General features: G+C 67.8%; 1 protein-coding gene across 1 annotated transcript; it reads left to right on the forward strand.

The window, feature by feature from the left end:
- The first annotated feature begins 346 nt into the window (after positions 1-346).
- Positions 347-7,479, forward strand: NDUFB11 (NADH:ubiquinone oxidoreductase subunit B11). Its single transcript, XM_077840660.1, has 3 exons — positions 347-560; positions 5,564-5,694; positions 7,292-7,479. The coding sequence occupies exons 1-3, from the start codon at positions 366-368 to the stop codon at positions 7,413-7,415; spliced, it is 450 nt and encodes a 149-aa protein (XP_077696786.1). The 5' UTR covers positions 347-365; the 3' UTR covers positions 7,416-7,479.
- The last annotated feature ends 4,697 nt before the right edge of the window (positions 7,480-12,176 follow it).

Genomic DNA, 12,176 nt, shown 5'->3' on the forward strand with positions numbered 1-12,176 from the left:
TGAGCAGGGGCCCTGGGAAACATGAGGGGGGGAGACACGAGTATTGCCCAGGGGAAATATGGTAGCGCTGCGGGAGCCCTGTAGAGGGGATGGGTATGGTTCAGTCCAGAAATGGGGCAACATGGTACACTCCAGGGGGCCGAGATATGGTACTGTCCGGGGGGGAAGGGTGCAATGGTACAGTCCAGGGGGGCCAATATGGTACAGCCCGCGAAGACCAGTATTTAACCCCGCGCGCGGCCCGCCTACTTCAGCCCCGGTCCCTTTGTGGCGCGCACGGGCGGCGCGAGATTCCTCCCAGGGCGGGGTTTCCGGTTCCGCGCGCCGCTAGTGTCCTAGGCCCCCACCCCACCCCCAGGGGTACGATGGCGGCGCTGGGCCGGTGCGCGCGGAGCTTGCTGCTCCTGCGGGGCTCCCCGGCGCGTGGGGCTCGCGCGGGCTCCGGCCCGGGGGGCGGAGCCGCGGCTGCCGTTGTGACCCCGCCCCCCGCCGCGCGGGCCCCGCGCCAGCAGCAGCACGAGGAGGAGGAGGAGGGGGACATGGTGGCGGCGCTGCGCAAGGTCAGGGGGGCGGGGGAGCTGAGGGTCACGCGGGGGGGTGCCTGGGGGAGGGGGCAGTGGGGGGAGCTGGGAGAGCTCGGGGGGGCAGGGAGGTGGAGGGGCAGAGGGCGGGGGGGTGCCTGGGGGAGAGGGCAGTGGGGGGAGCTGGGGGGGAAATGTTGTGGGGCAGGGAGATGAGGGGCTGGAGGGGGCAGAGGGCGGGGGGGCGCCTGGGGGAGAGGGCGGGGGGGGACGACAACGTTGTGGGGCAGGGAGGTGGGGGGCTGGAGGGGGCAGAGGGCGGGGGGGGCGCCTGGGGGAGGGGGCAGTGGGGGGGACAACGTTGTGGGGCAGGGAGGTGGGGGGCTGGAGGGGGCAGAGGGCGGGGGGGCGCCTGGGGGAGGGGGCAGTGGGGGGAGCTGGGGGGGCAATGTTGTGGGACAGGGAGGTGAGGGGCTGGAGGGGGCACAGGGCGGGGGGGCGCCTGGGGGAGGGGGCAGTGGGGGGGACAACGTTGTGGGGCAGGGAGGTGGGGGGCTGGAGGGGGCAGAGGGCGAGGGGGCAGTGGGGGGAGCTGGGAGAGTTCAGGGAGGGGGGGTGCGGATTGCATGGGGCGGGAGTGCATTCACTGGGGGCAGGACCTGGCAGATGGAGGGCAGGTGGCATGAGGATGGGGAGAGCATTGGAGGGGCTGGGGGGTGTGGGATGGGGGGGGCTGTAGTTTGGGTTCTAGCCTAGGAGATCCCCAGGATTCAATTCCTGGCTTGCAACAGCTTCCTTGCATGATCTTGGGCCTGTCTGTGCCTCAGTTTCCCTTCTGTACGGTTGGAGGACAAGGATTGTGAGGTGTGAGGATACTATGGGGGGGAGCCAAATAAATACCCTGGAGCTGGGGAGCCAGTGGGGGCTGAGGGAGGGTTGGGGGAGCAGCGGAGAGGCGGGGGGGCAGGCTGGGGAGCTGGGGAAGGGGCTGTGGGTTGGAGCTGGGGTACAGGTGTGGAGGAGGAGGACTGGGGTGGGTTGCGGGGGTAGCTGGTGGAGAGGGGTGGTAGGCATCACCTGGGGGTGCCAAGGGGCTGACAGTGGGGGATTTGATATTGGGATTAGGGGGTGAGACCACGCTCAGGGTGCGTCCTTCCCTTAGCATCAGCTGTGCTGGGTGGCCCCGGGCCGAGGCCCCACGCGCTCGGCTAGTCAGACCCAGGGCAATAGGAGCCCCATGCTGCTGCAGCCTGGGGTGCGAGGCCTCGAGTGGCGGGAGGCCGGGATCCAGGACTCCTGGGTTCTCTCCCCAGCTCTGACTGTTCAGCAGGGCTGCCTGGTCTCCTTTGAGTGTCGCCCTTGGCGGGGCTCGGACAATGTCACATGTGGGTAACGCTGCCTCTGAAAGGGGATGTGCATGGATCTACCTGACACCTGCCCCACAGCACAGCACCCCCAGCGCCTAGCCTTGACTGCCGGGGGACAGCGCTGCCCACCCCGCTCTCCCCAGCCCAGCGCCCCCCAGTGCTTGGCGAGTGACCCCTGCCCAGTGCCCCACGGCACAGTGACCCCCCCCCCAGTGCCCGGCTCTGACCAGCTGGGGAAGAGCACCCCCTGCCCAGGCCCCTGCCCCACTCCCTGCAGCACAGCGCCCCCCAGGGCCATACTGGGGCTGGCATTCAGTCACAGCCTCTTGAGAGTCCTCAGGAGCTCTGCCTGTGTGAGCAGCCCCTGGCTCCTGGCCTCGCCTGGCTCAGACAGCTGTGCCCGCTGCCAGGATCCCCAGGCCTGGCGCTGCATCCTTCCTGCCAGCCCCCATCCTCGCCCAGGAGGCCAGTGGGAGTTTAGTGTCTCTGCCTCATCAACTTCAGCGCCTACCCCCGGGGCTGCTGTTCCCAGGCTGGCTGCAGCGGGAGCTCGGTGTCTGGGCTTCACTTCTGGGAGGGGAGTGGTGGGCTGGGAGTCAGGACACCTGGGTTTTCTCCCCAGCTCTGGGAGGGGAGTGGGGTCCAATGGTTAGAGCAGGGGGGGACTTGGAGCTAGAGTCCTAATCCCTCCTTCAGCCTCTAGCCCATATCTCCCTTGCACATGGAAGGGCTAGGCTCAGCCCCCACACAGCAGCTGCAGCCCCCCCCGACCCAGTTTCCCTGTTTAGATTCCCACCCCCAACCTGTAATCCCTGTGTGGCTGGCACTATATGGGTCACAGGCAGTGCCTGGCATGGGTGCCAGCTGCCAGCCAGCCCTGGCTGGGGGAGCTGGTGCCAGCGGCCTTTGTCTGCTGGGATTGGGTGCGGGCGGGGGGGGGAGCGCATTCTCCCCTTTCTCCCTGCCGTTCACCTGGGAACTGCTAGGCCTGTCCCGGGGCTCGCATCTCTGCCTGGGAGCCAGGACTCCTGGGTTCTCTCCCTGGCGCTGGGAGGAAAGAGGGGTTTAGTGGGTTGGAGCAGGAGGGTGGGGAGCTGCCCAGGGACTGTGCCTTTCCCCTTGTTGGAGCAGGCTTTGGCAGGCCTGCAGGGGTCGATCCTTAGCTCCCACAGGGTTTTGCGGGGGCTTCAGCTCCCCAGGTCCTGTCCCCCCTTCCTCCCCAACGGTGGGGCCATGCTGTCTGCTGCCTGGAGTTTGGGGGATGTGCCCCGGCCCCAGCATGTTCAACTCCAGGCAGAGAACCTGCCTGCCTCTGCAGACAGCCTCCGCAGCAGGGGGCATGTCTGGGGTGGGTCTGAAGACAGTCCCCTACCTCCCCAGCAGGGGGTGCAGCGTGGTGCTGGGCGGGCCGTCCCCTGTGTGGTGTTCTGCACAGCCGTTCCCCGGCTGCCCTGCCCCAGAGGTGGCTGCCTCCCAGCACCAGGGGGAGAGCACTCTGCAGGACAGAGGAAGGCAGCCGTGGTGACTCTCATCTGTGCTGCTGCAGCTGTGAATCAGGCTGTCCTTGATGTGCTCATGGGCCTCCCCCCGAGCTGGGAACCAGGCTGACTTTGCTCCTCCGGGCTCCCCACTTCCCCGTCTGGATTATTTTAAACCCAGCTCCTGGTCTCGGCCGGGCCCCTCCCAATCCAGCTGGCACCTTCCGAGCCTTACCCTTGTATCAGGGGTCTGATCGCCCTGTGTGGACCTTATGGCTTTCCTGGGTCGGGGGAGAACCTAGGAGTCCGGGCTCCCAGCCCCTCCCTGGCTCTAACCACTAGACCCCATTCCCCTCCCTGCACCATGGTCCTGTCCTGCTGGAGCTGTGGGTTTGTGCCCCCGCTCCCTTTCTCCAGCTTGGATGTTAATCCGCTTGGGACCAGCCGGGGGAATCCAGCTGCTGCCTGCAGAGAGGGGGGGAAGGGACGGTGGGGAGGGCTGGCAGGAGCAGTTGGGCGGCCTAGGGGTTGACCCCGCTGGTTCCGCTGCCTAGCAGAAACAACACAGCTGCGCCAGCGTGAGGGGGTTCCAGCGGGGCTCTGAGGACTGGTAGCTAGGCGCTGAGCGCCGGGACAGAGGGACTGGCTGGATTAGTTCCTGCCCAGCGTTGACATGCAGCCACCTCTGGGGCAGGTCAGCTGGGAAACAGTCTCACGCAACGCAGCCCAGGGAGGACTCGCCTGGTGTGGAGATGTAGCCATCTCTGGGCCAGGGCGGCCAGGCCCCATGTCGCAGGGTGGCTTGATCTCCAACCCTGCAGTGTGGCTGGGATCTCGGTGACAGCCCTGGGGGTGCAGCCCCCCTGCTTCCTTGCTGTGGAGCCGAGAGGGATGGGGTGGCTGGCAGGCCGCCCCCTCCCCAGCAAGGGGTGGGGCGGTGTCATGGGGGATGGCTGACAACAATGGGGATAATTAGCTCCTGCTCCCAGTATGTCAAGAATGCCTCCCCCGCATGCCCAGCGCTGCCTGCCGCCCTCCACCCCACCCCCTGGCACACGACCCTCCCCCCCAGCTTTGAGGGGGACCCAGCCCTCTGCAGAGGTAGAGCTGGCCTGTGGTGAGGGGTGGGGGGGGGTGCACCGTGGGGCGCTCTCCCCGGCACTCACAGCTGGGGGGTGCTGTCCCCTGGCGGGCCGGGCGTGGGGCAGCATTGTGCTGTGGGCAGCAGAGGTTCCCCTGCAGTCGTTGCCAGCCACTCCTCTTCAATGGTTATGCTGTGTTATGTGCAGCCGTTCCCCAGCTGCCCTGCCCCAGAAGTGGCTGCATCTCAGCGCCGAGCGAGCTGTCCTTGCGTGACGTTATGTGCGGCTGTTCCCCAACTGCTCTCCCCCCCCCCCCGCATTCCCTCACCCCTGTTTTTCTGCACCCTGCTCTTCCCTGGAGCAGTCTCTGCTCATCAACTGTCTCTGCTCAGCAGCTGGCTTGGGGGGGAGAGTTGTGGCAGCTGGTGGGGTGTGAACGGGGAGGGGGCGCGGTGACCTGCTTCCCGCCTGACTCATTCCAGCTAGAGAGTGGGCGAGGGAACACGAGGCAAAGCCAGGCATCCCGGAGCAGGGCTCCAGCCCTGCAGCACTCCCCTCCCAGGGCCAGGGAGAGAACCCAGGAGTCCTGACTCCCAGCCCCCCCATACCCACTAGGCCCCACTCCCCTCTTGAAGTTGGGGAGAGAACCCAGGAGTCCTGGCTCCCTACACTCCCCCCCCAGCCCTGCTGATGGTTCCAGGCAGGGTTGCCTGGGGTGCGAGGGGTCTGGTGGCTAATGGGGTGGGGCCAGATGTGGGCAGGTGCCAGATCATGGGAATTGCCAGTGCGGACAGATAGGGGGTGGGGGGCTGTGGCACTGGGGTGCAGCCACGGGGCTGGGGGTCACAGAAAGAGGCAGCAGAGTGGGGGTCTGGGGGTGTCACAGCTGCTATGGGAGGGTCGCAGGCACGGACAGTTGAGCACCAGATTGGAGGGCCCCTGAGGGGTTGGGGGGTCAGAGAGGGAGGCTAGATTGGGGGGAATCTGTGGGGTGGGGGGGCTGTAAGGTCAGGGGGCAGCGGGGGGGGGGCAGGGCGATTCCCCTGGGAAGTTGCGAGTGCCCTGAGTGCTGTGGGGGGGCGGCATGGGTAGGCTGACCCCTCTCTGCCCCCCAGAACCCTGACTACCATGGCTTCGATGCGGACCCTGTGGTGGACGTATGGAACATGCGTCTGGCCTTCTTCTTCGGGATCTCCCTCTGCATTGTGGTGGGGTCCACCTTCGTGCACTACCTGCCGGACCACGGGTGAGTGGGGGGCACAGGGCAGGACCCCGGGGCCCCACAGCGCCTGCCCCGAGAACAGGGGTGCCTCAGAACCAGACCCCATGTGGAAGAGCAGCGGGAGAGGGGGCTAGTGGTTAGAGCAGGGCGGGGGCTGGGAGCCAGGACTCCTGGGTTCTCTCCCTGGCTCTGGGAGGGGAGCAGGGTCTGGTAGGTTAGAGCGGTGGGATCTGGGAGCCAGGACTCCTGGGTTCTCTGAGGGGCAGGGCTCATTACACGGCTGGGCCACAGGAGCTCTCAACTTTGCGAGCAGACAGGAGCAGCAGCAACGTAAGTTGCTTTTCTTCCGCTGGCTCCAAGTGCGTCAGCAGCCCCCCCTTCCCCCCACACATCAGAGCGTCTGGCCCCCCTCCGCCCCTTGCCTGCAGCTCCGACGTGGGGCTATCTATATCACAGGGCTAAATATACCGCCTTGGCTGGCTGGCAGGCAGGCAGGCAAGAGCTGACCGGCTCCCCTGCACCCCCACACCCCACTGTGGAGCTAGGGGGCACTGTGCTGCGGGGCGGGGGGCTGGGTTGGGGGTGCTCTCCCCTGGCAGTCAGGGCAGGCGCTATGGGGTGCAGGGGGCTCGCCAGGGGCTGTTAGCCATGAAGCCTTGTATTCTGGCCAAATCCCTGTGGGTCTAGTGGTTGGAGCAGTGGGGGCTGGGAGTCAGGACTCCTGGGTTCTCTTCCTGGCTCTGGGAGGGGAGTGGGGTCTGCTGGTTAGAGCGGGGGGGGGCTGGGAGCCAGGACTGACTCCTCCTCCATCTCCCGGCTGTGCTGATGGCACATGTCCTCACTGGGGGAGGGGTGGTCCTGTATCTGGAGAGTGGGGGCCAGGAAATCAGCGCCACAAATGTCCCAAGCCCCACAGCCCCCTCAGCTAGGCTGGGAGGAGCCTGGGCTGGCCCCTGGCTGAGACCACCGCCCGTGGGCTTAGTGAGCGGCTGCCCTGGCTGGGAACTGCCTGTCTCACGTCAGCTGATTCCTCACGGGTGAGTTCTCGCCCGCTCTGTCCAGCTCCCGGCGCGGAGAGCAATATGCAGCCCAGCTCTGCTAGGGCCCCCGGTGCCAACCCTCAGCTCCCTGCTAGCCCATCCCTGGGTCCCCCAGCCCTGCCAGTGCCCCTCACTCCCGACCCGCAGCCCCCCGCCAGCCCAGCCCTGGGACCCCCACCAGCCCTGCCGTGCCCCTCACTCCCGACCTGCAGCCCCCTGCTAGCCCACCCCCCTTACTTTCTGTATCTCCGTTCTCGGTGCTGAAGCTGACTTTACGCGCCCCCCCCTCCCCCCCCCCGGCCCTGCTGGGTGTGTGCTCCTGCCCCCATGGATGGCGGAACGTGGCTGTCCCCACACACACTTGGTCGGGGGGCTGCCGGACGGTTGTGTGCTGGGGCTGCTCCCACCAGCCACCCCGCGGGCTGCCAGGTTCTTTCAGGCGCCGATCCAGTGCCTTGGCCCTGCCCTCACCTCCGCCCGCCGCCAGCCGGGCTCCTGGGGCCTTGGCATGGGAGCTGCATGGGGGTGGGGAATGGGGCAGGGGGTGCTGGACCCCCAGTTCTCACCCCCTCTCTCCCCAGCATGCGGAAGTGGGCGCGCCGGGAGGCCGAGCGGATGGTGAAGGAACGCGAGCGGCTGGGGCTGCCCATCCTGGACTCCAATTACTTCGACCCCAGCAAGCTGGTGCTGCCGGACGAGGAGTGAGGGGGGCTGAGCCGGCGCCCCCTGGCCCCCCAGGGCTGTTTGAATAAACCTGCTGAGCCACCGCGCCCTGCCTCCGTCCGTCTGTCTATGGGGCAGGGAGGGAGGGGACTTGTGGGGGGACAGGGGAGCCAGGACTCCTGGGTTCCATCCCCAGCCCACTGACTGTGGCTGGCCCTGATGGGGGGGGGGGGCTCTGACCTTCGCGGGCTCAGACCCAGACGGCCCAAGTTCTGGCTCTAGCCGTGTGCCCTTTGCCACGGGCGCAGCTGTGGGGCTGTTCCCCAGCTGCCCTGCCCCAGAAGTGGCTGCATCTTGGTGCTGGGTGAGCTGTCCCCTTGAGCACCGTGCAGGGGCAGGCAGGAGGTGGCCGTGGCTGGGGTGAACGGCTCTTTGGAACTGGGCGGGAGGCTAACCTGGGATCTCCAGGAACGACCCAGCTGGTGGTCTGGGCCCCCCTACCTCTCCCCGCCCCATAGCCAGCCATGCACCTCTTCTACAGCTGGCTGTGTGTCCCCCACCATCCCCTCTGTCTGCTGACACCCCTTCTGCCCCCCTCCCCCAGCTACCTGTCTCTACAGGTGCCCCTCCCTGCCAGCTGCCTGTGTGACCCACTCCCTGCTCCTCCCCCTGGTTTGGCCAGCTGACATTCTCCCAAGGGGGGAAACTGAGTCATGAAGAGCAGGTGAGAGTCAACTACACAAGAGTCCTGCCTCCCAGCCCGCCCCCCCCCCCCCCCCCGAGCTGGGGAGAGAACCCAGGAGTCCAGACTTACCCCCCTCAGGAGAGGTTCTGCCATTTCTCTGAGCCGCGGCTTCGTGCGTCACCGCTGGCTCTGCCCTCGTTCAGTGCTAACTGCCGCAGCTGTTCACAGCCCCAGAAACAGCATCTCAGCCCGGGGCGAGCAGTCCCCCAGCGCGGTTATAGCGGGCTGTTCCCCAGTGGCCCTGCCCCAGAGGTGGCTGCATCTCCAGACCGGGCACACCACCCCCTGCAGCCTTACCTGGGGCTGTTCCCAGCTGCTCCACCCTGGAGGTGGGTGTGGCCCAGAACCACCTCCAGTCTGCCCAGGTGTGGGGCCTGGCCCTGGCCAAGGGGGGTAGCTGTGGGGGTGGGGGGTGAGAGTCATCCTGGGCTGGGCCATGTGGGAATCGGTGCCTGGAGGGGGGGTGGGTAGAGCTTGTCCCTGTTAACCCCATGTGGGGTGCTGGGGGACAGGCCCCCCCTTGGGGATTCCGGGCCCCCTGGGCCAGGCAAAGTGGAGTTACCCTGATCCCGGTCAGCACAGCTGGGAGGGGGTGGGGGGGAGCCCGGGGCTGCGGGTCAGGGGTGGGGGGCACCAGAAGAGCTGGCGGGGGGAGGGGGGGGGGCGTTGCAGACTCTCAAGTCCGGAGCGAGACGTTTCCTTCTCCGTGTCTGCGGCAGACACTGAAATATTCATGGGGAACCGAATCCCCCGCGGGGCGATGGCTCTATCAGGCCAGCCCCCCCCCCCATAACCCACCCCTGGGGCCCCCCCAGCTCTGCCAGTGCCCCTCGCTCCTGACCCCCAGCCCCCCATAACCCACCCCTGGGGCCCCCCCAGCTCCGCCAGTGCCCCTCGCTCCTGACCCGCAGCCCCCCCATAACCCACCCCTGGGGTCCCCCCCAGCTCCGCCAGTGCCCCTCGCTCCTGACCCGCAGCTCCCCGCTAGCCCAGTTCCCCCCCCCCCCCCCGTCCTGCCGATGCCCCTCACTCCCGACTCGCAGCCCCCAGCCCTGGGCTCCCCGGCCCCCACGCTGTAACCACTAGCGTCCCGTCCCCACCCATATCAGGGGAGAGAACCCAGGAGTCCTGGCTCCCCCCGCCCTCCTCTTGCCGACCTATTTCTCTCGCTGTCTCCCGTGCGCTCCGCCCCGCGCGGCTCCGGGCTGGGCTGGGCTCAGAGTCCCCGGCGGATCCGGGCAGGCAGGAGCCTGGAGCCGGGCTCCGGACATGGCCCCCTGCGCCTGCGAGCGGCGGTGACTGGACCTAGCCCCAGGTGAAGCGTGGGGAGGGGAGCCAGGACTCCTGGGTTCTCTCCCCGGTTCGGGGAGGGGGACTGGCTGGGAGCCAGGACTCCTGGGTTCTCTCCCCGCTCCGGGAGGGGAGTGGGGTCTAGTGGTTAGAGCAGGGGGCTGAGAGCCAGGACTCTTGGGTTCTCTCCCTGGCTCGGGAGGGCAGCGGGGTCTAGTGGTTAGAGCAGGGGGCTGGGAGCCGGGACTCCTGGGTTCTCTCCCTGGCTCGGGAGGGCAGCGGGGTCTAGTGGTTAGAGCAGGGGGCTGGGAGCCGGGACTCCTGGGTTCTCTCCCTGGCTCGGGAGGGCAGCGGGGTCTAGTGGTTAGAGCAGGGGGCTGGGAGCCGGGACTCCTGGGTTCTCTCCCTGGCTCGGGGAGGGGAGTGGGGTCTAGTGGTTAGAGCAGGGGGCTGGGAGCCGGGACTCCTGGGTTCTCTCCCTGGCTCGGGGAGGGGAGTGGGGTCTAGTGGTTAGAGCAGGGGGCTGGGAGCCGGGACTCCTGGGTTCTCTCCCTGGCTCCGGAGGGCAGCGGGGTCTAGTGGTTACATGGCGGGGAAGGTTGCTGTTGTCTCTGTGGGGTGGCAACTCTAGGCACATTCTGCTTGGAAGGGAACCAGCCGGTGAAGTTTGGCAAAGTTAGAAGGGGCTGAAGGTTGGCCCCCTGCAAAGGGGGTCTGGGCTAGCCCCAGGGCAGCGCCAGGGGGCGCTGTGCTGTGGGGCTGGGCTGGGCAGGGGGCTTCCTCTCTCCCCTGGCACTCAGGGCCGGGAATTGCGGGGGCTCCATGCTGCAGGGAGCAGGATGGGGGGGCTGGGCAGGGGGCTTTCTCCCTTAGCAGTAAGGGCTGGGCACTTGGGGGGCACGGTGCTGGGGGGTGGGGGGTTGGGCAGGGGGCGCTCTCCCCAGGCCTGTCAGGGCCGGGTGCTGATGGGGGACTTACGTTGGGGGGGGGCTCCCCGATTTTACTCACTGACGCCAGCGGCTCTCGCTTGCCAACAGGTGATCTGGGCATTTTCAGTTCTCAGCCTCGGCCCCGACCCTTTTGCCCTGCTCTGTGTGTGAGTGTGTGAGTGTGTGAGTGTGTGTGAGTGTGTGAGTGTGTGTAGGTGCCTTCTGCTGGAGGGGCCAGGCCCCGCGCTGTGTTGGGCTGCCCAGGTGTCGTGTGTCGTTATCTCCGTTTGCGTGTTTGCGACGATGTGCTGTGTGTGGCTCGGTGCACAACGGGGCCCAGGTGCGTTGTGTGTCTCGTCCGTGTGCGGCGTTGTGTCGGAGTGTTGAGTGCGGTTGTGGTGTTTGTTTCACAGGTACTGTTCTGCGGTGTGGGGGGTTTTTTTCCGTGTTGCGTGTAAGTCTGTGCGTGGCTGGGTCTGCTGGGTCTATTGCAGTGCACGTGTGCGACTGCCTTGCCTGTTGCAATGTGCGCTCCTGGCTGTGGTGTGTGTCGCAGCGTGTGTGTGGTTGCCGTGTGTGTGACACAACATGTGCGCAGGGTTGTCTTCGCACGGCGCGTACGGGCGGCTGCCTTGTGTGCGTCGAGGTGTGTGGACTGTCGCACTGCATGTGTGCAGCTGGGGTGCGTGTGTGTGAGGTTGTGTGGTGCGTGTCGCAGGGTGTGTGCAGTTGTGGGGTGTGCGTGATTGTGCTCTGTGTGTCGCAGGGGGGGTGCGGGGGTGCGGTGCGGGTCTCACAGTCTGTGTGTAGGTGTGCAGTGCAGGGGTCGGTAACTGTCTGGGTTGTGGGTTGTGATTGTTGGTGCCCCTCCCCCCGCCAGGTTACACCAGGTTCGGGTTCCTGTTGCCTTCAAGCTGCTGTCGCTGGGTTGCCATGGCGACAGCTGGGGTTCTCGGGGTTACCGTGGTGATAGGAGGGTTCTGGGACCATCCAGCCGGTTGTCACCGCTCAGCGCCCGGGGCGGGGGGCGGGGTGACAGGCAGGGGGGTTCAGCCCTGCCCCCCAGCCCTGCCAGTGCCCCTCGCTCCTGACCCGCAGCCCCCTGCCAGCCCAGCCCTGGGCCCCCCCAGCCCTGCCGGTGCCCCCGACTCCCGACCCACAGCCCCCTGCCAGCCCAGCCCTGCCCCCCAGCCCTGCCGGTGCCCCCGACTCCCGACCCGCAGCCCCCTGCCAGCCCAGCTCTGCCGGTGCCCCCCGACTCCCGACCCACAGCCCCCTGCCAGCCCAGCCCTGCCCTCCAGCCCTGCCAGTGCCCCTCGCTCCCGACCCGCAGCCCCCTGCCAGCCCAGCCCTGGGCCCCCCCAGCCCTGCCGGTGCCCCCGACTCCCGACCCACAGCCCCCTGCCAGCCCAGCCCTGCCCCCCAGCCCTGCCGGTGCCCCTCACTCCCGACCCGCAGCCCCCTGCCAGCCCAGCCCTAGGCCCCCCCCAGCCCTGCCGGTGCCCCTCACTCCCGACCCGCAGCCCTCTGCCAGCCCAGCCCTGCCCCCAGCCCTGCCGGTGCCCCTCACTCCCGACCCGCAGCCCCCTGCTAGCCCAGCCCTGGGCCCCCCCAGCCCTGCCACTGCCCCCGACTCCCGACCCACAGCCCCCTGCCAGCCCAGCCCTGCCCCCCAGCCCTGCCGGTGCTCCTCACTCCCGACCTGAAGCCCCCTGCCAGCCCAGCCCTGGATCCCACCGTCTGGGTCACTGGCTTTGCCAGCCGGGCCCGGCTTCGCTGGGATCAGAGGCCAGGAGGCAGTGGCTGCCCATCAGTTTGATACCCTGGGAGGGGAACTGG

This window comes from Eretmochelys imbricata, chromosome 23, assembly GCF_965152235.1.
Source record: "Eretmochelys imbricata isolate rEreImb1 chromosome 23, rEreImb1.hap1, whole genome shotgun sequence".
In the NCBI taxonomy this organism is placed as follows: Eukaryota; Metazoa; Chordata; order Testudines; family Cheloniidae; genus Eretmochelys; species Eretmochelys imbricata.